The sequence below is a fragment of the Micropterus salmoides genome, unplaced genomic scaffold (assembly GCF_014851395.1).
Source record: "Micropterus salmoides isolate LMB-PRFRI ecotype aquatic unplaced genomic scaffold, ASM1485139v1 Ms_hic_scaffold_10, whole genome shotgun sequence".
Lineage (NCBI taxonomy): Eukaryota > Metazoa > Chordata > Actinopteri > Centrarchiformes > Centrarchidae > Micropterus > Micropterus salmoides.
Window position 1 is genome coordinate 26,317,521 of NW_024040041.1, and position 25,170 is coordinate 26,342,690.

The 25,170-nt window shown below is 40.3% G+C and overlaps 1 protein-coding gene across 1 annotated transcript; it reads right to left on the bottom strand.

The window, feature by feature from the left end:
* Window positions 1-3,071: 3,071 nt before the first annotated feature.
* On the bottom strand, window positions 3,072-21,136 carry kcnj19a (potassium inwardly rectifying channel subfamily J member 19a). Its single transcript, XM_038705329.1, has 3 exons — window positions 20,119-21,136; window positions 9,197-9,413; window positions 3,072-4,123 (listed from the first exon to the last, which is right to left on the bottom strand). Exons 1-3 carry the CDS (start codon window positions 20,782-20,784, stop codon window positions 3,459-3,461), a joined length of 1,548 nt encoding a protein of 515 aa, XP_038561257.1. The 5' UTR covers window positions 20,785-21,136; the 3' UTR covers window positions 3,072-3,458.
* Window positions 21,137-25,170: the final 4,034 nt, after the last annotated feature.

Below are 25,170 nucleotides of genomic sequence, written 5' to 3' on the forward strand. Positions count from 1 at the left end.
TAGAACTAATTATCTTTAGTTTAAACCTGAAGCACAATTTAGGGGCAAAAACAAAGGGCAAAATGACACGTCCACATGAGTTGAAAAATGTTCACTTGCCAGGCGTAATGACTACAATTCATGAACATACATAAACATATGAAAGGAAGGAGGATTTAGAGGAAAAAAACAGAATATACTGGAGTGAAAACAAAGGCTTATATTTCTGTATAATATCCCTCAGTGTGTGCGGGATTTGGATTCCAAAGCAAATACTGGAGGTGTGTTGATTAATAAAAGCTACAGCGTCATAAAACCCCAATTAGGCAGCGCACAATAAATGAAACTTAATGGCACTGTTAACCTCTCTCACAAACACACACATGCACAATCCCACAGGACTGAATGAGTAATAAAAAACTGCTTGACAACAAATGGAGTGTGTGTGAAAGAGTGTGTACTGTATGTGCCTCTGGCTGCATATTTAGTTTGTGTCAATTTGTCAATGCATCAAATTGACACACGCTGTCAGGAGTAACTCCATGCACTGCTACACCATCATTACATTACACTGAACATTTCCCCTTCTTTCTCTGCCAAACCTGTAAACATGAGTAATGGCTTCCCTCCGTGCTCCATTTATCTATTTACTCCCCTTTTCCCTCCTTATCTGTTCATTTCATTTGGGTTCCTCTACTCTTTTATGGCTGCACTTTTCTGGCTACATTGTGCCCGATAAGCACTTTTTCTCCCCGGACAAATCGTTTGTCTGACGCTACCTCTTCTGTGAAATTGTACTTGTCACATGCAGGCGTGCATTTTGACGAAATATGATCACACAAATTCAAATGCACGCACATTTCGACATCAGAGGCTGCGAACTGCAAAGACAGTGAACACCCCCACTCCTCTTGTTTCCCACTTTTCAATTCGTCTCTTCAAAGCCTTCAGCAAAAGCAAGAGAACTTTTTCTGAGACATTATTTGAAATCCATCTTCTGACACTGAAAAGGCTTTTACTTTTTAATCACACTCTTTTGAAGGAGTTTTAATCATACTCTTCCTGCAATGGACTGTATTGTACTGAGTATGCGTGTGTGTGTGTGTGTGTGTCCGTGTGTATGTGTGTGTGTGTGTGTGTGTGTGTGTCTGTGCATGAGGGGTGACAGTGATGTGGGCAGTGAGTGAAAGCCAAGAGAATAAAAAGAGACCCATCATTACATGCAGCCGTTCTGTCGTTCCATTAGAAAGAACAAAATGACCCTTATCACCCTGTCTTCCCTACAGAGACATAATTGGGTTTTCAGGGGAAAATTTCTTACAACCTAAATTGCATTTGTTCAGTCTCCTCCCTGTGCTGCCCCTTCCTGCTCAGCCCACCCCTGCAGCGAATAGTCCGTCAGGGCTCCACAGGAAATAATAAGTCCTGTTGTCACACACTAATGGTCATTGCTGTATAACTGCATCGCCGCATGGAGAATAATGGCATTAATTCTGTGGGTGATGAGTGTCAGCAGTTTATACATGAGGCCAATTTCTTGGGATGTAAGTAGGATAAGGTTGTGAAATTATTAAGAAAGTAACAAATGACCCATCAGCCATTTTGATAGTTTGATTGCTTTTTTTCCTCTGGTACTACTTGACACATAGGTATGTTTAATCACTGCAATTAAAATAATGGAAGGATTTATTCACACAACCAGGAAGGTAATTGTGTGCATGGCTGGATTAAATTGCTTAAGAGCCTAGGACAATATTGAACTATGGGCCACTATTGATACAGGGTGCATTATTTATATATGTAATTTTATGTATGGATATTGACATGTATTGTGATATTGTAAATATTCTGGAAACTCATTCTGGAAACCATCACTGTGGCTGCAACCACGTGTTTAGAATAAAAAATAAATAAATAAAATAGAATAAAAAGTTGTCTATATACAATATCCTCATTCAAAAAATAAAACTTTGCTACTGCCACTTTATTGATTAATTGAATTCGTAGGTCATGTAATGAAAGCAGTAATTCATTTTATGTATTTTATGTTTTATGTATAGATCACTATTAGATATTATATAGGCATTATGTACTTTCCATTAAATCATCATATTGAGTTTTATTATTAACTACCACTATGTTTGATCTGAGGTTCTCTTTTGTGTAATGAGCCTATTTCTAGTCTTTGTTGCCTCATTTTTGTCAAATCACACACAGCATGAGAAGAGTGACAAACCACGTGTGTAGTGATTAAGTGTACAAACACAGACACAAGAGGCTCTGTATGTAGATAAATTAGAGGAATCGAGTGTATGGAGCAGTTTAGATTCTGTGTAAACTAAGTGGATGGTCGAAGCCGCAGATTGATAATGAGAGGGGGGCGGTCTCTGCAAGTGTGCAGCTGAAGCAGGGAAAATCTCCCTCTTCCATTGATTTTCCTGTCTTTGTGCTGCTTGTGGTGAAAATAAGACTTAGCTATAGGTGCTTCAGATATGGTGACCCTGTGCTACTTTTTGTGGAGTTACGTCCTTACAGTATATGGTGTGTTAATACCTGGATTTAGTTTAGCCCTTTGTCTTCTGCTCTATGTTGCTTTAATCTCATTTTTTTTCTTTCAAATCATTCTGGTCAAGGAACTTTTTAAAGGCTGATGATACAAAAGCTGACAAAATATGACTTTAAATAAATTGCATGTCGATTGTATGTGCATACCTGGAAAATGGATAAAACTCAGACTAAGAAAAGATTGTGGCGCTTGGACATACATTGGACAGAAGACCACATAATCTATTGTTGGGGTGTATTTGTTAGACATGACTGTTGACTGTAATCACCCTCAATTCTCCATTAAACACCCTTCATAATTCTCTCTTAGCAGCAGTGTAGCTCATTATCCTCTCTCTCTTATATGCATTTTGTTCACTGAGAAAAGTGTTGCTTGCGAAGTGGACAAAATTAGGGCATTAACAACAGCCTATTAAAACTACATTGCATTGCACTGTTGGATTACTTATTGACATCTGGAAAAACTGTTGCACAAACAATAAGTTCATCAACTTCTTTTTGGTGTACAACAATAAAAACACAAGGAAGAGAAAGATCAAACAGCATTTATTATCATAATATAATTTATATTTTGATAAAACTAAGATTGACTATTAAGTGTAGTGGTGCATACATTAAACAATGGATTTAGTGTATACATGCACAACTCTTGCAGAATGAATCAAGGTCGCATTAAGCATGAAGTTTGTGTTTTCTTATTGTTTGGCGTGTAACAAAGCCTGCATGAATGCCTCTGCTATGAAACACAAAAATCACAGTATTTGCAGTAAAGGTTGCGTCTCAAGAAAAAAACGAATCAATAAATTGTCAGTAAGCCAATTCCTTTCAAAGCCTCCAAAGGTAAAGTACATCTAAGAGTCTGTTCCCAATGCACGTCTCCTCCTGTCTGTCTGTGGTCAAAGGGAGTCCAGGTTTCAGCGTTCAGCATTCATCTTCCGTAGCTTCGCTGGCAGGTTGTCCTCAAGCCTCCCTCCAGCTGAGAGCAATGGACTGTGCATGGGGATCGGAGCAGCGGACAGCGTGGGTGTTAAGCTGTGCTGGTACAGGTCTCCAGTTGACTGTGTCATGGGTTCGAAGCCCACCTTGAGAGACTTGAGTTGCAGCCGATTCTCTGCCTCGGGTCCTGTCGAGGAGCTGAGGCGTTGGAGCTTTAAGGGCAGGTCTCCTGTGCTGCAGGCCTTCTCAGAATGGTGGGAGCTGAGCATAAGCACTTTCCTCTGCAAATCCTCCTTCCCAGATGAGCTCATCCTCTGCAACTTGCTTGGCAGTCGACCCCCAATCCCTCCATGACGGCCCCTTTCCTCTGATGTGTTGATGCAATCCACAGAAAACACGCGGTCACGCCGGGCGCTATGTCTCTCGGTCAGAGCGGGGGTGGGAGTGGATAGAGGCGAGGGCAGTGAATTCTTCTCTTCGTGCTCTTTGACGCTGTATGGTGGTGTTGGTACTTCAAACGTGCTGTGGAACTGAGAGTAGTCTACTCTGAAAAAGCCCTCCTCCAGGGACATCACCGGCAGGAAGCGATGACCCCATAAAACCTCATCCTCCGTATATGATGTCCGTGCCTGGCATGTCATACCTACAAGAGAGTGACAGTGTAGTAATAATACATAAATAAATGGAGAGTGTTTAGCTCCAGCAAGTATTGATGATAAGGAGGAATGCTATAGGGCAGCATTCACTCACTTTATCTCTTTTTCTGCTCTACTCTTTCTTATTGATTGTGGTATCACTGCTTCAGGCTGCTATCTGTGCAATCTACCATCAAGTCCCATTTAGTTGCATACTAAAGATTTAAATACTGCTTCAACAGTAAATCCACAGGGAAGGATTTTTGGACATTTCCCAAAAAATTCATGGCAGAGGCTAAATAGCTATTACCACCAACTATTAATACTTAGTGTAACTTAATTTAATGTAGTGAATTGTATAACTATGTGTCCTACCTGGAGGTCAAAGCAGTGATAGTTGTTTCTATGCAATGGTGAGAGAGCTGTTAATAGGTGAAAGCTGAGTGCCATTTTAAATCAGATCAACATAATTAACAGTCAAATCTCACCATTTCTGTCTTTATTGCAACTTGTTCTGTTGACTGTTAATTGCCCTGGCTTGAATCTCTTCTCATCTCAAAGACAATCATCTGTTGACAAATTAATATCATGCTTTTTGAGAGTGGTTTATTATTGTGCATATCTGTCCATATTTCAAGGATGGTATATTGAGAAGCAATGATTTTCTAGTAATGTTGGTGCCTGTGTGTCTGCAGTATACAGGATGCTTGCAAGCAACATAAACACATCTTTTTTTTTTTTTACCTCAGCTCTTGTAAAATAATTTTCTTGACATTTAAATGCTTGTTGGAGGACCTTTGCAATCAATAAGCACTTCTGATCCAGTGGCTCTGTAGCTTTTCTGTTAAACACTACAGTTAGCTGTAGAGTAGGAGTGTGACCCCGTCCCTCTGAGGGATGATATGTGCAGTGTTATGTCATAGCCTGATGCTATTTCCAGCTCACTACTCATCTTCATCCACAGAAAACCTTCAACAGTCCTATATCTACACAGAGGTCGCTTTTATTCTAAATTAGCCCAGAGGTTTGGTTTTAACAAGACAGTGAGTCTAGGATAATTTTCCAGCTGTGTTCTCTTGTCTTACCAGGAGAATGACTGTATTTCTGCTGACTGTAGATACATAAGACAGCAGTAATACCGGTGCATTGGAAGCTTGTGGGTTCAAAGCCTGACAGGCATTTCAGTTTTGTTTCATCATTGAGGCATCATATGGGTATTCAACCAGCTAGTTAATGTTTACTGCATCTTGCATTATAATAAAAGCCTTCAGCTATGCAAACACTTGGCAAAAACTGGGCAGGGGGTCCCTGAAGAAGACTTTATGTAAAATTCCTGTCTTTACTGGCACTGTTTGCAGAGTGAATTGTGATGCTTGGCCTTTTTACTGATTTAAACCCACACATGCAGAAAGGTGTGTGTCATCTGCATATTAGTGAAAGTGTAACCTACAGATGGGAGTTCATATTCCAGAGCAAAAGAGAGTAAAACGACTTACATCAAGCCATACTGACTATCCCATACTTAGTGGTTTACAAAGCTTTGTACTATGGTGTTCTCTGTTCACATGTTGTGTTCTGCTCTGTTTTTTAGTGTCCACATTCCTCTTGGTTCCTAGAAACCAGGTTCACATGGTGCATCATACAGCTACCAGTGTTGTCCATCTCTCTCTATTTGTTTGTGTTTAGTGCATTTTGGTTTAGAACTCATTTCATACTCTGTTTTTGTGTTTTTCATTCAATGTGGGGGGTATATAAGACAGTATAATCATGAACAAGACAGTCCCAAATTCACACAAAAATTTTAGTAAATCAATTTAAACACAGCTAGGTACAAAGTACAAATAAATAAAGTATACATCTTGAATTCTGTCTAATTAAATACATTGTCAATTCATCACCCCTCCAACCCCGCCTCACCTCCCCATCCACCGTACCCTGTGGCCTGTTCTTAGTTCTTGTAAAGAAACAAGGGCCTGTTTTTTAATGTCTTTTATGTCTGGTTCTGGTATGTTTCGCATGAGTCTATTTTGGATCAGCTGTGTATCTTCTGTTTTCACAACACGTTCTCACTCCCAAGTTGTCACATATGGACGCATGGTCAAGACCCGTTGGAGACAGTTTGTAACGCATTGGGCAGCCCCTTAGCATCATAGCACAACACAGTTGGGGGAAACCCTGTTGCGTCATTCATGAACACTAAAGGTAGGTGGAGGATATTTAACAAAAGGTCCTTGTTTGTATTATTGTGATTTGGTCTGCTCTGTAGTCTGTGTCTTAGCTCCTCGTTCTGTGTCTCGGTTTATGTCTTAGTGTTTTGGGTTCGGTCCTGTGTCCAGTATCAGTTATATAGTCTGTTGTGTTTTGGGGTTCACTCATGTCCGTCTCTGTCTTGTCTGTCGTCTAGTGTTCAGTAACCCTTGTCATGTCTGTTAGCCCAATGATCCTTCTGCATGTCTGTCTCTGTTTTCCCCTGCTCGCTCTCTCCCTGCCTGTGCCTCGTTAGCCTCATATCTTTCACCTGTGTTGCTCCCGCCCTGCTCGTTAGTCCCTGTGTGTATATATACACCTGGTGTTTCTGTCTTGTCCTTGTCGGATCATTGTATGATGTTTCCCAGTGTTGCTATGAGTTGTCTGGTTGCCAGCCTTCCTCGTCGTGTCTCCCTGCTCATTTTGGTTTTCTGTTGGACAACCTTTGTTTTGGACTCTTTCAGCCACTCTGTTTGTAAGTGTGCTTGCCTTCTGTTTGTTCAAATAAATCACCTCGGTTCACTGCACCTCCTCTGCCTTGCGTCCTGCATTTGGGTCCTCCAACTTTCTCAACTCTGCCATAACCACCACTGAATGTAACACATGGTGCATTATCCTGCTGGAAGTAGCCATCAGAGGATGTGTACATGGTGGCCATAAAGGGATGGACATGGTCAGAAACAATGCTCAGGTAGGCCGTGGCATTTAAACGATGCCCAATTGGCACTAAGGGGCCTAAAGTGTGCCAAGAAAACATCCCCCACACCATTACACAACCACCACCAGCCTGCACAGTGGTAACAAGGCATGATGGATCCATGTTCTCATTCTGTTTACGCCAAATTCTGACTATACCATCTGAATGTCTCAACAGAAATCGAGACCCATCAGACCAGGCAACATTTTTCCAGTCTTCAACTGTCCAATTTTGGTGAGCTCTTGCAAATTGTAGCCTCTTTTTCCTATTTGTAGTGGAGATGAGTGGTACCCGGTGGGGTCTTCTGCTTTTGTAGCCCATCCGCCTCAAGGTTGTGCGTGTTGTGGCTTCACAAATGCTTTGCTGCATACCTCGATTGTAACGAGTGGTTATTTCAGTCAAAGTTGCTCTTCTATCAGCTTGAATCAGTCGGCCCATTCTCCTCTGACCTCTAGCATCAACAAGGCATTTTCGCCCACAGGACTGCCGCATACTGGATGTTTTTCCCTCTTCACACCATTCTTTGTAAACCCTAGAAATGGTTGTGCGTGAAAATCCCAGTAACTGAGCAGACTGTGAAATATTCAGACCGGCCCGTCTGGCACCAACAACCATGCCACACTCAAAATTGCTTAAATCACCTTTCTTTCCCATTCTGACATTCAGTTTGGAGTTCAGGAGATTGTCTTGACCAGGACCACACCCCTAAATGCATTGAAGCAACTGCCATGTGATTGGTTGATTAGATAATTGCATTAATGAGAAATTGAACAGGTGTTCCTAACAATCCTTTAGGTGAGTGTATGTGACGAGTTGGGAGTAATAATGTGTTGGGTTTTAGCTTAAGAACCTTGATTTCAAGACATCCTTAGTTGCTGGGACTAGACTGATTAGATTGTGGCTTGAAATAGTTGATTTTTTTTTTTTTGTAATTTTTTAAAGTCAATAAAATGATGACGTTCAAGTTACTTACCATAAAACAATCCTGAGGTTATATTTTCAATTGAAACTACATTTTCCATCTAGCCATCCATTCTCAATATATTTTCATGTTTTTTTTCTTCTGCGTAAAAGCAAAATCAATACTACCTATAAGACGTGAACTATAACTGACAAGTATTAGAGTGACTGCATGGTAATATGTTAAGTCTGGTTGAAACACTATTATGTTTGTAATGATTTGGGGAGAGAATCACCTAGCTGAACAGCTGTTCAAGCAGTGGCTGGATGTTAGGGGATAATGTGTTTGGCTAAATGGGATGTGTGTCAGTGTGAGGATGACGGAATATTGTGGCTCATTGAAGGTGACACTGCCAGGGCATCCCCCCTCTCCTCCTCAGCTCTGAGTGCCACAGGACTGCGACACTAAACTTCTGGCTGCACCCTGATTTAATGGTATTATCAACAGAGCACAGACCGTGTTGCCTGCATGCTTCTATGCTTCCCTGCTGATCCCTCCCTCCTGCTCTAAGCCTATTCAGCTCTGTGGTTTCTTCTACAGCAGTGGCAAAGTGAGGGTTATGGGGGATGGATAGAAGCAGAGCTAAAAAGAAAAGAGGAAGATGGATTTATTTGTGATGGACTTTAGAGAAGAATCATTCTGTTAAATATGCAACAGAGAGAACCTTGTTGTCGCTCACAATTCTCCAGCATGGCTGCCTGTAGTTTACAGCGGCTGCTGTATAACAATGTCTCAGTCTCAGAATTACCTCTGCTCTCAGCTGTCATCTGAAAAATGGAGTGGAACTTCTACTAAAACCCTTGCTCATTCATCAAAGTGACACACGCATCTATGACCACAGGCTTTTATTATGCATAGGGTGGGCATAAACCGATTCTGCAGTAATAAAATATCCCTCGTAATTCCATCAGGGTGTCATTCTCATGTGGTGTTCTCATTCTCAATGTTTTTCAGCTCCCGTGTTCTTCAAATATGCAAAACTGGGAAGGTGGGGAAATTAGATCTCAGAAACTTGATTATGAGTATCTATTAGACTGAACGTTTTATGGGTTGATATTAATATAGAAATTTACATTTAGACTCAGAGTGAGAAGGGTAAAGGAAAGTAGCAATGGAATAGAAGTGGAAACAAAAAGCGTGAAAGGAAATAGGTGAAATAAAGGAAGACTCCCTCACCAGTCGTCTCCACGATGCCCTCAAGGATAACGACAATCTCAAACTCTTCGTTCATGAGAGAGCGCTGGGATAAGTCGAAAAAGGGGCTCTTGGGATTGATTTCATGGCAAATGGTGAGAGGGGACACCAGGAAGAGCTGGTCTGCACCCGTCCCAAAACCAACATCCAATTCACACTGGTCCAGAGGCAGGAACTCGCCCTCGGGTGTCTGACGAGACTGAAAGACAGTCGGAAAAAAAAAGAGTGAGAAAGAAGTGGACTAAGACAAAGGTAAGAGCCAAGAAAGTTAATTAAAAACAGAAAATAAGGATTAGATACATGTCATCACAAAGCCAAGGAAGAAAGATTCTGATCTGGCACTGTTTGTCTTCCTTTGTGTAATGAAAGAGGACACAAATCTTCTGTCCAGATGCAGAAGAAGACATACTTTGATTAAGTAAAAGTATAATAGCACAATGTAAAAATGCTCGATTGCACATTACAAGTCCAACAATCAAAATGTAGAAAAATGGTCCCTGTTACTGATTTGTTATATGTGATATATGATATTATTAGATTGTTAATACGGCTGCATCAGTGCGTAAGCAACATGTTACTGTTGTAGCTGGTCGAGGTGGGGCTAGTTTTAACTACATAAAGTCCAGTGGTTCCCAGTGGTAAATTTGGGATAAAATAAATCTTAGGTCTTAAGACAATTATTGAGAGACGAAAAAAGTTTTCATGAACAAATCTGTTGGACTTTACTCTAAGCTTTGCTTTTCATGTGAATTATTGGATAATTTTGTCTCTTTGGCACTCTTTTTACTTGAATTGAACCCTGTGAGAAGTTTAGAGGGGACATTACTCTTTGGTGGACCTAGTAACAACTCAGACATCTCAGTCACAAGCTAAAAGGGTTGGGAACCACTGGTTATTTATACAGTGTATGTTATATGTTTAGTATAAAGTAGCAGAAAATGGAACCTCAAAAGTGTACTTAAGTACAGTATTTGAGTACCTTTACAGTTCTTTCCACCTGCTACAGTCTAAGGGTGTGACAGTGTGATTCTCTAAAATATATACATAATATCACCCTCCTGGAAAGGTGATGGAGGATGTTTTCTCTCTCCAGCTATCTCTTCTTTCTCAAATATCCATTGGTTTCCTGTTTGCAGTGACCACAGACTTGGCACTTGACATTGATTTCTAGACAAACTTGCAGGCGGACATGAGAGACAGCCGTGTTTGGACAGGACTTGCCCATGAGTGTTAACTGGTGCGGAAGCATTTAATTGCCCAGATGACGTTGGCGCACAGCACAGCAAGTTACTGGATGCATTTATTCCTTTCCTGTCTTATTCTGTCTAATCAATCTGTTCACCTTTTCTCTTTCTGTTTGCTATTTGCAGTCTGTTTTCCAGAACTTACCCTTAAATTTTCAGCCATTTTCTTACACCCTGCTCTCAGAGAAGAGACTTGTAGCTTTTTCAAAAGCTTTTATATATTATTCATGTTAAATATTTAAATTTAAAAACTTGAATGAATGCCCAACCCTGCTTTAAACAGGCTTATGTGTTTCAGAGTTAGTTAGCTTTAAACAGGTCAGATTATCTTTACAAAATAATCCTATTTGAGATAATGGAATAGGGTAGATTTCTCTTTGCGGTAAGGGTGAGAGAAAACACTTCATTTGTGTTTTTAATGTAAGGTATCTTTTCTTTCTACTTAAAATAGCATGCTTGGGAAAACTTTTTTTAAGTCAACAATTTGCAGTTACAACAACAACAAAAAAAAGCAGTGTGAGGAATTGAATAGCAAGAGCTAATTGTTACACTATTTTCTTGTACTTCTTTTTCTACATTGTTACACCTCCAACCAATTATTGGGATGTGTCAGCCACCAGCCGCCCACACACGCACAAACACACACTACTCCTCCATGACACACAGCTTTATAATGATCTCCCACACACACACACAACACAGTACCACTCCCCCACTCTATAAACCTTTCTACAATTTCTGAATCTTTTGTTCTCATCCTACATCCTAAATTAATCGACACATTGTTCCATCAAAGGCAGTTTCCTGTTTCAGCCTTTATTACTGAGTCAGTGTCATCTGGTGGTAGTAAAATAGAAAACTGGATCATCTTTGACTTTAGCACACCGTAACTTATGAGTTTAGTATTACTGTAGACTGAATATAAAGATAGACTACTTGATGAAATTAAACCAAAATATCACGGATACGAGCGCTGCCATCTGGCGCTGGTTTTGGAGCCAGAGTCTGCGCAGTAGTGATCAGGGATGGAGAAGTATCAAGACACGGCCTATACACCTGGCTGACTCAGCTGTCAGTCATAACCTGAAACCCCCTTTTTATAGCATCAAATTAAAATTAAATTAAAATTAAAAATTTATTAAAACCAAAGTTGTCAGAAGGGAAAAACACTGTAACATACATAAACCTTATGACGGGGGGTGGGTTAACCTGTGCTGCCAGCCAGCAGGGGGGCGATCAAGATGTATTCGCTTGACTTTTGGGGAGCTGTCATGTCATCCATATTTAGATACAGTCAATGGCATTACCAGAGATGGTTTAGAAAGGAGACGGTTCACTTAAAGGTTCAGTGTGTTCAGTGTTACTACTTTTTATTATTGTAATCTGTCAGCTTACAAAGTAATAGTTAACGTTGTGCTTACTGGCCTTGGAAATACCTAGATTAGCTAACTACTGTAGTTGGCAAGCTTTAGCCGGACATGCTAACAATTGTTAGAGCCAACAACCACACTGTTTAGTCCAAGGGGTTTAGCAAATGGTGAAAGGCAATGTAAATAAAGTAGCAGAAAAAAGACAATGGTGAGTAGAATATTGACTATGATAAGATTACAGCATCTTTGAGAACTATTTCGAACTAATGTCAGAATAGTTATTCTCCATTATGATAAAATGATTTCGGTAGCACACTTTTGGCACCGTATTTACAACATTTTTGCTGTCCATTTTATCAAACGGTTTAATCGAGGATAAAAGGATAGGGATTTATATCAGGTTTCAAAAGGTGAGATAAAAAGTGCGTTTACATTTGCATAGTACATTCCTGGACCTGCCTTCTCTCTGATCTACCCATCCTGACCACTCCTGTACTGTAGCTACCAGCCAACTTCATCCTAACCTCCCAGTGACATTGCCTTGTAGTTTATCCCTCGAAACACATACTGTGAATAAAGTCAGAGTAAAAAGGCTTTGCATTGCCAGAAAACATTGCATTCTATTTCTGTCTCCTGTGAATATCAATGAGATGCTCTTCTAGATTTATGTTAGAGAACGACTTCCATGTCAGGGAGGCATTGTTCACTTGTCAGTTCACTTTTGCTCACAGGCAGTTGAATTCTGTTTGGCATCATTCCACCATGTGGGTTATCTCATGCTAGCTAAGGGAAATTCTGCTTTTCACTTTCTGTCTTTGTCGCTTAAGATTAAAAAGATGGATGACTAAATGCAAACACTGACAGGCAAAGCTCCTTACACAGGCCCTGTTGGCGCTCTCCTACTCTTCTTCATGCACAAAGATTGCGAGATTGCTGAGCTTGTCTGCTGTTAAATCTGACACTCCAAATAAACAGATGTTTCTCCCTGAGCTCTGACATATCTAGAAAGGGACTTTTTAAATTCATTTTCTACAATGCTTTTGGGGAGATTGTGTAGCGAAAACACTAGAGACATTTCTGTGCAAATTTCTACCACGTCGGACTACTCACCAACCCAGTCAACCTGTCAGCTGCTCATTATCATTAGAAAGGCACTGTGGTTTTGTTTCATGAGGGAGGAGGAGTGTTTCAATGGTGTGAATGATGCTTATGGATGAAGACAGGTGATAAATAAAATTGATTAGAACTAAAGAGGCCTGATCTTCCTACTCAACTCTACTCTGTACTCTGCTGGGCCTTCATCAATCAGTAGCCTGAGAGGGGGGTGGAGGACCTTGTATGCAATCAAGTCAGCTGAGAAGCCAGTCGAATCATGCAGGTATTCACATATACCGTCTGCTTACTCTAATGTTTGGCTAGACTAACATTTTACCCAATCAAGCTGAGACTGAGTAAGATGAATTGGTCAAATCAAATCAAGAGTCAAATGAATTGGACAATCCCATGCGGGATGGACTGCACCGTTTTCTCCTGGCTGGAAATATGTATGCGTCAAAGACAGTGTTGGAAAGTAACCAAGCATATTTACTCAAGTACTATACTTAATTAAGAATTTTTACCATTTTAGTTACTAGTTAATTTCCATATTCATGGGATGGGCCAATCGGCAAAATGAGTGCATTTTGATACTAATACTTCTGTACTTTTACTAAGTAAACTTTTACTTTTTTAGATATATGTTCAAATTTATGATCTTTTTGGAGGATGTAGTTTGTGGTGCTGTTGAACTGTTTTGTATGTAGGCTATAGAGTAATGTTTCTGTTTTAGCCTACCATCATTGGGTATAGTAATAATAAGCTGGCAACTGATGTTGAAATGTACTGTAGCTATATCCATGTATTGAGTCAGCTGTAACTTCTCAACAGCCCCTGTTGCGAGTGAGCGGAGAGTTTAAATTAGCAAAAATTAATGATAAGTGGTAACGATACGTCACGATACCAGAAATTTAGTAGTGGATACCAATACATGGGAAATTCCATAATTGTCAATACTAAATTTGATACCAAGTTAAAAAAAAAAAACGAAAATAATAAATCTCATGTACTTCATCATACACTCCTTTAATAAATTATCAGATATAGCTCAATATCTATAAAAAAAGAAACAAAAAAAACCACACACCCACCTCTACTCAGAGTACAAGCAGTAGTTTCAATTTTCTGACATAGTGACAGACCATTAGTCCGTAATTATTTATTTAAAATGCTAACAACATTACAACAGATGACACATAAGGAATGGTAAGGACGGTAGCCTACTACTACAACCTATGTTTACATTACGTTAGCCTAAACAAGATGGAATATATGTGTCACTTTTCCAACAATATATGTAATACAGTTGCCAAGGTGACACAGCAGTGCCATCTGTCTCAAACAAATTAATTATTGGTAACGCAAAGTACTCCCATACACAGATCTTACTGTTGTTTTTTTTCGAAGAGTCCAGGCAGAGCTATCGCTGCAGAAGCACTTGTCGCCATCTCCCACGTGTTGGATCGCCATTACCTACAGTACCTACAGTACCTAGAAAAAGGAGTACCTACATGTTTTCAGAATTTTGGTATCGACTTTTTACCGAAGTATTGTAGTTCTCATGACATCCCTAATGTTCAATAAAAATATATAGATAGATATAAAACTGATTACTAAAAGTATTCATTACTTTTTCAGTTCAACAACAGTTCAAAAGTAAGTTAAAAGAAATGCAAGAGTGTATGTTCTGGCTGAAATGCCTAAATCTTAATCATCTTTAGGTGTAAAAATGATATGTGTCCACATTAGCTTTTTTAGGTAGATTGAAAAAATTAAAATTAAATCTCTTCCTCTTCTTTTGGTCTAAAAATCACCGTCAACGCCTGGTTAGCGATGGGAAAGACAAAGCCTGGTTACTCTGTGACAGCTGGTTAAACCTCTGTCCTCTCTTTGGCTCCACAATCTTCTACACTGTCACGATTTAGTCATTTAAAGTTTCTGTTGTCAGACAACTGAACAAGCTTAAAGCAAGGATTTGATTGCAGCTAATAAAAGCTTCCTGTTGAATATGTCAGCTTCGAATTAACATTAAAGTAATAGAGATGGAAAGGTTTTGGTGGAAGTTGTTACGGAAGGAGTTACTTTCACATTGAACTGATATTTTTGTTATTCATTACCCTTTTATTGTGTAAAAGGGTAATGAAAAGTGACAACCTGCGAGCTGTTTTTCTTTCTCTTTGAGTCTTCTGCTGCATCTCTTCTTCTCTAATACTAGGAAAAAGTCTGCATCATGGCCCATCCAAATTTCAACTGACTAATTATCATTCAGATTTCCAACTCACTAAAGCTATAACTCACTAAGCCGACAAGGATGACACCAACTGGGCCATAAAAAAATTAGTATTAGTAACTTGGATTCTGTTCAGTGCCAACATTTCGCAACATTCAGTACCAATGTTATTTCAGTTATTTATTTCTGTAAAATGTGCACATGGCATTTATTATATTTATATATATGTATTATATGGTTTTATAATTTATTATAAGGTTAAGCTATGTGTTTATTTTTTAAAAAACAATCAAGACTTTCGCATTAAAGTCAGAAGACACTAAAAGCCCATCTACCACTCTAACCTCCACACATGGACATCCCAACTTACAAAGAATGTACTATTACATTTGTTCACTGCACTGCATATTGGGCTCTTTTCAATGTTCTGAAAATACTGATCCTCAAGATGGTGCAAAACAAGTGAAAACCTGCTAGATTTGTCTTGATTGTGAAGTCATACTGATTAGTCAGCTGCAGAGGCTTATGTTTCACTAAAATATTAAACTAGACATGTTGGTACAGTCTCTGCCTGAAATGTAATTTGTATGTCTTATGCGCTGGTTTCATTTTCTTCCTCAGAAAGTGTTTTAATCCTCAATGTGACACTTAGTGACTTTAGCAGTAGTTGGCAAAAATGGTGTCACAATGTTCTTGGCCAAAAATGTGTTTTGTTGCGACTGTGCTGCCTCTGATTTCTACTTGAATGTGGAAAATACTGTAACAAGGCTCAGTACATTGTCAGGAGCCAGAAGATGCCGTGTTTATTCAAGAATAATAATGCAATAATTTGGTGCTTGTGAATGTATCGTTCAGACATTACAAATAATACGCAGTCTATTTCACACATGCCTTCTTCTGAATGTCTGTATGTGTGTGCGTGTGTGTGTGTGTGTGTCTGTGTGTGTGTGCTTATGAATTTTTGAGCATACACACTTCTACAACAAAACATCCTACACATATATGTAGACTCTGAATTATTCAAGTGCAGAATACAAAGGAGACAGGAGCGTGAGAGGTCCAGAGTCAAAGTTTTCTAGCCCTGGGTCTTGCTAATCAATGACTACAGGGCTTCAAGGCCTTTCTCCAGCCTGCCACAACCTGATAGTGTAATTACATCTCTATTCTTATTAGAAAAGAAATGGAAATCTAGTACTCTAGTTCTAGTGAATGCGAAAAAAAAACTAGTGTATGTCTCTGAAATAGAAGGCACCTCTCACACAAAGAAAATGTAAAGAAAAAAATCTGTTGGTAATTGTTTTTATGTCTCTTACATTGAGTCTATCGCCTTTCACCACTTTCCATCACTTTCAATGAGTTCCTACACTCTCTCCCTCCTCCCACCCTCCCCCCACCTTTCCAGTAAAACCAGAGTCATATTTTCAGCTAGGATGTTCCACCAGGATGCCTTCTGAGGCGGCCATGGATGGCCTGCAAAGCTGCGTTTCAACTGCATATGGTGGGACTCTGTATGACAGCTTCCATTGGTCTCCCTCCCTTCTTTCTGCTGTCATCCAGTAATCAACCCCGACAGTTCAGCAAAGCTCTGGCACACTGACATACTGTCCAAACAAAGCAGCGCCAACAAGTTGTTCCAATTTAATGTGGCTTCGTCATCTACTGTAACAGTGTTCCGTAGATTTAAGCTCTTGTCTTCCTGGATCATTGAACTTGACATTTCAGGCGGTTTTGGTCTAGTTGTTTGGTCTGCACTAGGGTTCGATTTAACCAGGAATACAAGGGATTATTTAAATTGATCCAAACAGGTTAGGTGTGAAAGCACCTGAGGCTTGGTATAGTGGTAACCTCAGCTATACCAGCTATACTTGGAAAAGGGCACTATTTGCTTTCTTGCCGTCCACTTGCCTGACAGTGGTTACATATTATGACCCTTGCTCTAAAATAACATGAGTCTGATAACAATCATCCCCTTTTCACACATACGGACTTGAACACTAAAGACATGAGAAGATTCAATTAATTGTGAACTGAACCTTGAGACACATGGTTCCGCACCCACCAAATTCTAAGACTGAAACGGTGCCCAGCAGCGTGGCGTGAGGGAGTCGAGAAAGGTTTAACTTTATGTCCTTTGACACGAGGGAGCAACGACCTACAGATAACCAATCACGCTCATTTTGATATCCCAAAGAAACAACCATTTGGGTGTTTTCTACTCCTTCTCAACTATAGAAAAGTACTTCATCACAGTGAATGGCTTTAATGAGTTCAGAAAGAAAAACATTGCTTAGATGCAACTTACTCAGAAAATGAACAACTTGAGCCACTTTAGTGTCAACAACAGAAAATATCTGTCCAATCAGACCTGAGTATGTAAATTGCCTGCTCAATGTTAAATATGCCAGCAAGCTTCAGGTTCGTGAGAGGCAAAAGAGTCTTCTACTTAAACAGGGTTAATACCGTAGTTGGTAAATGTTTATCTTACAGGGAACAGGGTTAAGACTATCAATTTACAGGCACAGACCTTATAGGGTTGATTAAACTAGTCTAATTTATACATGCAAAGCTTCTGTACTCACATCTACAGAGGTGAATCCTCTATAGAGTCGCACTAAAGGACCACCTTAATAGAACTACGGTTGCAATACTTTGCCCCTGTTTAAAAGACATGATCCTGTGTGTTGCAATTAAACTGCAGTCATCTTAGAATCTTCATCATAAAACCCAGTAAAATATTCAAAGAATACTGAAAATATCATGAGGTGGTGTCAAAGAAATAGCTTTGTTTTGTTTTATAGGCGTTTGAGTGCATGTCACTGAGATGTTCATTTACTCTGCTATAGATGCAGCTTTATGAACAAGTCATCACAAAAACATTTTCACAAACTCTCTCTCACTCACGCAAACACATCTATACAAGTTAAAATGATTCCTCTGCCAGTAATGTGTGAGTATTTTATATGACAAGGCATGACTTGAAGAGGGTTGCAGTTCAACAGCACCACCAACATTTCTGTAAAGGGATTGCACTGAAAACACTGTACTGAAATATGACTACTTTTTATTTGAGGGTTTTTATTAAACACTGTATGTGATGTGTGATATCTAAAGGTATGTTCAGCCTAAACAATAGCTTTGTTCATGCACAGTGACTCACCTCTTTTTTGTTTTTTTATGTTCTGTACTCTGGCAGAGCTGCTGCAAAAAATTCTGTCTCGGTAGAGTCTTTGAAGCGAAAGAATAAGGTTAGACCACAAAGCCCTGGAGCAAAAATAAATAAATAAAAATACAAAGGAGCACACAGTGGATGCTGTATTTATTGTATTTCGCAGACAGAGGGAGTGTAAAGATGATGCAGGATTGGTAGAAAGATCTTGAAATTTATATTGATTTTATGTCAGTGCAGTCCAGAAGGAAAGGTAAAATGAAAGTGGCTCTACAGAATAAAGATTTCCTGGGCCCCAATTATTTTGTGATGCAATGCATGCCATTTTTTAAAGTAACACAAATACGGGCTATCTTTCTTCTTGGGGTTGCTTTAAAAATATCGTGTTCAGTCTTAACACATTTAAAATAGACTCATTATTACAATGAGTGTGCTGAAAAACTGAAATGTACAGTATCATAAGGAAATTGGCAAACACTGTGTCATTGTACTTTATGCCTGTGGGGATGTTCACTTCCTCCATGCTTGTAACTGTGGAGTAGCTCGGTCCTCCCTGCCTCCCTCAACTAGCCTGCATGCATGCATCATTAAGCTGACCAACGCTGTGCTCGATGTGGCTGTGCAGAAGAGAACACAGACATAAACAAGCTCCAAGCACCTCACTAATGCTGTTTGTCTTCTTTATGGCCCATTTTGCTCGCCAAACATGGATGTGGCTGAAAGGAGCTGTGTTGTAATAATAATTAAAAGAGGAGCCAAGCCACCTTGCTACTGTTGGCGCTAACTTTCTGCACTGTTTCTTGTTTTTCAGAGTGTGAAGTTTATTAGCTACATTCCTCCAAAATTTGTGTTCTCCATTAGTGGATAACCAGTGTGGTACAGTAGGTTAGGAGGATTCAAACCCACAACATTGTGACTAGAGCAGTGTATTTTGTCATTGTGATGCTTTGTAACACATTTTATATCTCTAATAAATAAACACACCCTAAAGAAAATAAAAAAAGACTGCATTTCTTTAAGGATGCCATAAATACTTTTTATGTCTGCATGCTCTCTCACAGGAGTGCTGTTATACTGACTCCAGTGATCTGTGGTAGTGTGTGAAACTCCCTTTCACTTCTGAGTCACCGAGCCTAACCTTCTTCCTCAGGGAGCCATTTCTCTGTCACATCTCCTAGCTGATACACACCTAGCTGTCCAGGTGTCACCAGCTGAAGAGGAACTGACGCTGGACATGGTGTCGACCACTCCTCACAAAGACCAACAGCCTATTACTCTCTTATCTCAGTGGTTTGAGATGCACCTGGTTGCTGCTTGCTGAAGGATTATGGTAATGCTGTCTTAAGCCGGTTTTATTTAACAATGCATATATCATTTAGTGGGACCTGCTTTCATTTAAGCTTTCAAGAGAAAAGGTTCATTGTAACCACTGATGTGCGGTATGCACCTGTTCCTTTTCCAGGTGGGATGCAATGAGATGAAAGTGAAGGGAATAAAGATTCTTGAGAGATACCAGCTGTCAGTCAAAAGTGCAGTCATAGTGCAAATATGAAATGTTGATTTTTTTTACTTTCCCTAAGCTTCTACTGTTTGCATAGTTCTGCACTGTGCAACAATTAGGGAAGCTAGTGATATCCAATGTTGCAGCAGGGGGTCTTATAAGTTAAAATAAGTTAATTATACTGCATGTTTGGTGTGATTTATGTACGCTTAACTTCAGCTCAGCTCTCACAACTTCGGGGTTTCATTTAGTTTTCAGAGAGTTGTTACCATCAGAGAGTATCTGGTGTTGGGCTTACCTTTATGAGTTTGCACCTGATCTGAGCGGACACCATATGGCTGTTGCGCAGGTTGCCCACACGGAACATGAGGCACAGTTTGCCGTCTCGCTGTGAAATCACTGCGTCCTGACTGAACATGAGCGTCTCTGCGCGTTTCTTAGGTTGTGACATTTTAATGAACATGCACCCGATGAGAAAAGCGTCCACTATGGAGCCCAGAAGCGACTGGAACAAGAAGAGGATGATGCCCTCCGGGCACTTCTCTGTAATGTACCGGTAGCCGTAGCCGATCGTGGCCTCAGTCTCGATGAAAAACAGAAAAGCTGAGGGGAAGTTGTAAACATTGGCTACACAGGGGGTGTAGGACGAGTCGTGGCCGTGATTTAGGTCTCCTCTGATATAAGCAATGATCCACCACATAGATGCCATGACCAGCCAAGCGATCGTGTAAGTTAGGATGAAGATGAGCAGGTTCCATCGCCACTTTAGGTCTACCAAAGTGGTGAAGAGGTCAGAGAGGTACCTGCTTGTCTCTCCACCGAGGTTTCCGTGCTGCACATTGCAGCGACCGTTCTTGTCCACGAAGCGCTGGCGTTTCTTCTTGACCGGAGCAGAAAAAGTGGCAGCGCGATTTGTGTTTACCACCTGGTAGTCTTCGCCAAATTTTCTTCGAAGTGCCGCCATTTCAGCTCTCCTGAGGTGAAAGCAAAATTGCTCGCTGTTTAATCCATGTTTTGTTTGTTTAAGCCCCCGAAACACTGGTTACCTGCAGTGCGTAAAATGCGCCATGGCCACCGTGGCGCGCACAGTAAATCCTAGGGATAAAAAAAACACTTTATATATAATATTTTCCGTTTATTTAAAAATATCCACTATTCTTCCAGTTATTTTACATGGCAACAAAAGGTCGCGGACTGTAGCTGTGCGCTCTGCTCAGTCTCCACTCTGACTGGCTTGGTGCTCACCAGTGGAGCGAAATACGAGGAGCTGTCTACCATTCACAGCTTCTAGTTGGCTGTAAAGGATGAAGAGGGACGTGTGAGTGTGTGTGAGGTAGAGATGAGAGGAGAGGGAGGGGATGGAGGAGGGTGGAGTTACACAAGACTGCGTTTGAGTGTAAAGAGAGAGACAAAGAGAGAGAGAGAGAGGTGGACAATTTGACTTTCTCTGATTTGGTCACTTAAGTTAGTGGGATACTTAATTTAAATACGAATTAATTCGATTATTACTTTATTCACTCATTCCTCATAAGTGTTTACAGTGTATTTACATCAGCTGATCCTCTGGATGATTAACAGCACAGAGTCACACAGATCCTATGTGAGGAGGTTGAAGGATCTTTGTGTTTTCAAGTTAAACTGTGCCATCTACTGGGAAGACAACCTATGTACATATTTAATCTACTACTTATAAAGTAACATCGGGGATTTTGACTAATTGACAATACAGTAATTATTTGTGCTTCTGTTAACCTGTCCAAAATTGCTAAAGCTTATCCAGGTAAGGTACTGATGTCAAGTAAATGAGCAATAAGGGGAAAACTATACAGTACTCATTTAAATTTGAAATATTCACTTCCAATTTTCAGGACTTGTACATACACATTACATTCTAGCACTAACTGTCCAAAGGCTTTGCCCATTTTAAGTCTGACATTCAATCTGTGCTTCTCCTCTTTCGTAGGGAGACTTCTTATTGATTTAGACATTGGATGGCTACTACAGCGGAGGATTTCCCAGCCTATCCTCCCAAAGGACCATCCTAAAAGGGATGGTTTGCCCTTGACTCTTTGTTTCCCTTGTTTTAATCAGAACACAAAGCTCTGCATTGCATGTAAGTACTGCTATTATTAACTAATGCATAATTACAGTTTCAATAACAGGGTGACTAATCTAATCAGCTGACCCTCATCTCAAGTGGGTATTGTTCATACCTTTAATCGGTGTTGAGAGTATTTCTGATAAAGGTCGGCACTCTTAAAAAACAAGATCAAGGTTAGAAGTGCTCTTTAGATACTCCTTTAAGGTATATTATAAGCACTTCATCAAAAAATGATGTAATGAGCTGATGTTGGATCTTAGTGTTCAAGAGTCTCAACCTCTGGATGCTTTTTTAGATGCTGTTTTGGGGAGGCAACACAAGAGAAAAAATGAATGAAGCAACAGGTATAAATTGCAATTTTGTGCACAATTTAAAAACTCATAAACAAAACAAACGACAGACTAGAGCTTATGAGAATAAGTGACTTAAACAAACCAACTTCAGTAGCAGTGCAGATGCTAAATGCAGCTGTCTAGTCTCTTCCAGTCTCAACGTTGTACACATCTGAGGTCACATCTCTGTAATGTCAGACTTGCAATCAACAGAGAAGCTGTGAGTTTTGCATCAGTATTCTCTCACACAATACCCTCTTTTAAATGGCAGTATTAGTTTGTGTGAGTAAATCAAGTGCACCTTTAGTGCGTCTAAATTAATCCTTATCTACATTCCGTTGCCGGTTTGTTATGTACACCTAATACAACAGTCCTACAATAAATCCTACCTTCATGAAGGTTACAAAGTTCAGTTTTAGTTTAAACTGTTTTAGAGAGGTGTTAATTTAACTCTCCAACGAAGGTTGAGGTCAAGGGCAGCCGGACTTGGTTGAAGATACAAGAGGACATTTCGTCCCTCATCCAAGAGACTTCTTCAGTTCTGACTGACTGGTAGGGAAACTCAGCTCAGACTTGGCCAGGAGTGGTTCTAACGACCATGACAACTGTCGTTACCACAGCCAGGAGCACTAACGAACCAGCGGTATCGACGATCCTAGCAAGCGATCCCACAGAGGTTAAATAGCTGAGTTTGTCCTTGACCTCAACCTTCGTTGGATAACTATGACCTGGATGACTGAGAACCTTCACAGACATCTTGATTTAACTCTGTGATCATTTTGGAGAATGTAGTTTGTGCTGCTGTTGAAATGTATTGCATCATGAAGAGATGTAATAATAAAAACACCTGTTAGGGTCTCATTTTGTGTTGTGTAAATAATGTTAAATCATGGAAAGACATAGCAAAAAAATAATTTAAATTAAATTAAAATGTCAGGGAAATTATACAATACAATTGTATTTACAGACATTAGCTTACAACCAGACAAAAGCAGCTCAAATGCTCTCACACACAAAACACAATCCTTGCAATATCTTCAGGTCATAAAGGAAAAGGGGAGGATGGCTCCCAGAGAAACAGCAGTAGATGATGGCAAAGTAGTATAATTATCAGTAGATCTTTGGGTATTTCCCTGAGATCTAGTAAGTAAAATCAGATTCATCAAGTCATTTAATTATCTGGTGTATCACCTTTCAATTATATTGAAAAACAGACCTGAAAATCTACCATCCCAGCTGCAGGTGATAAAACTGACATCAAACAACAAAATCAGACTGATGTAATATTTATTTTGGAAAGCAATCTAAATGCTGTATTAAAACATCAATCTGAAAGTAACATTTGCATTACAGATAGCTGAATATAGAGAAAGAGACTGTTTTCATGTATCACAGGAGCACCACAGGGGACCGTGCTCTCTCCCGTCCTCTTCAGCGTTAAATGTGTTTTTAATTTAAGTTGCTAGTTTTGTGTTTTAGTTAAAAACTATATCACCACCTTTTTGTTAAGTAGTCTAGTTCTTTGTCTGTGTCTCTTCTGTTCCTCTGTAAGATATGTATGTTAATAAATATCTATTCGTTTGCACATATTCTGTTTCCTGTTTATTTAGACCGGGTTTTCATTTATATTTGTTACTCCTCTCTCCACCTCTGGGCTTGAGCCACGTAAGGACGTAACATATTTGGGGCCTCGTCCGGGATCTAAGAGAAGCGGTGGAGGATTTGTTGTGTTAGTGGTTACCTTGGTATTATCTCTTGTGGCTAACAGGATGAGTACTTTAGACGGGGTGTTACATTGTCTGGCCTAGGTGTTAACAGCTTCCTCAGATAGGTTAGGAGTGTCCAGCTGGGTAAACCGCCTTTCCATCAGACACTCATTTCTTATTTTGCCTTTTTTATTTTTGGAGCAAATCCTGGGTGGAGAGGAAGTTCTCCGAAGGGGATAGGCATATCAGGGTTCTAGCCGCTGATGTTTTGCCTTTAAATGTCGCCTCATGCCCGGCATGCTTCAGAAGACAGGTAGGTTAAGACTGGGTTAGGCAGGATCTGAGGAGGAGTTTGGTTGAACTAGTGATACCTGAGTTTGTGATGTCTGACATTGGGGCTTACCATTTTTTTCACTGGAAGAGATAACTTGTACTTTTTAAATAGGTTCTGCTTAAGCTGTGTTGTGTTTTGGTTGACCTTTTGTGAAGATGGCAGCCTTTGATTTTGGTTGTGTTTTTGGCTAATCCAACTCTAACATGTGAGGCACACCAGTGAGCAGGACTATAACCCCTCGGTGACAAGTGTGTTGCCGCATTGAACAACTGTTAGTGGGTTTGTCGAGTCATACCTGAGGCCTTATCTCCCAATCCGGTTGTTAGTGGGCCATAGGGGCATGTAGTCTTTTGGGGGTGTCTGTCTGCTGACTGTGGGCAGTGGCTGTCAAGCTGTTGGTTTGGTAAGGTACCCCGTTCATATTTTCTCAAATGCATCTTTCGGGCGTAGACTTAAATGCAGTGTGTTTCTGTGAGCCATGTGTGGGAAGCCTATTTTGGTTATACAAGCTATGAGTTTGTTCTTAGGTGGGGGAGTGTTATGGCCCTAGAGCTGTGGGTCTTGTGTTTTTGTTTTGGTGCGTCTTTCTCTTGTAGTTCTTCAGGTACTGCCCTTCCCCCTCCAGCCTCGCAGCTGCAATTAGTAATGAGCAGCAGCTGCATCTGATCCCCCAATCAGTACCTGGAGGATAAGAGAGCAAGGAGACTGCACCAGGTGGACTATGTGGCTGGTCTTGAGAGGCCAGTGTGTGAGGCTGGTCCTGTAGGGGCCAGCCTAGGTGGCTGCTGACCAGTGGGTCAGCTGGCGGTGCTTGGGTGCAGCAGGAGTGGAGCTGTGTGCTTGGGTGCAGCAGGAGTGGAGCTGCGTGGAGCTGTGT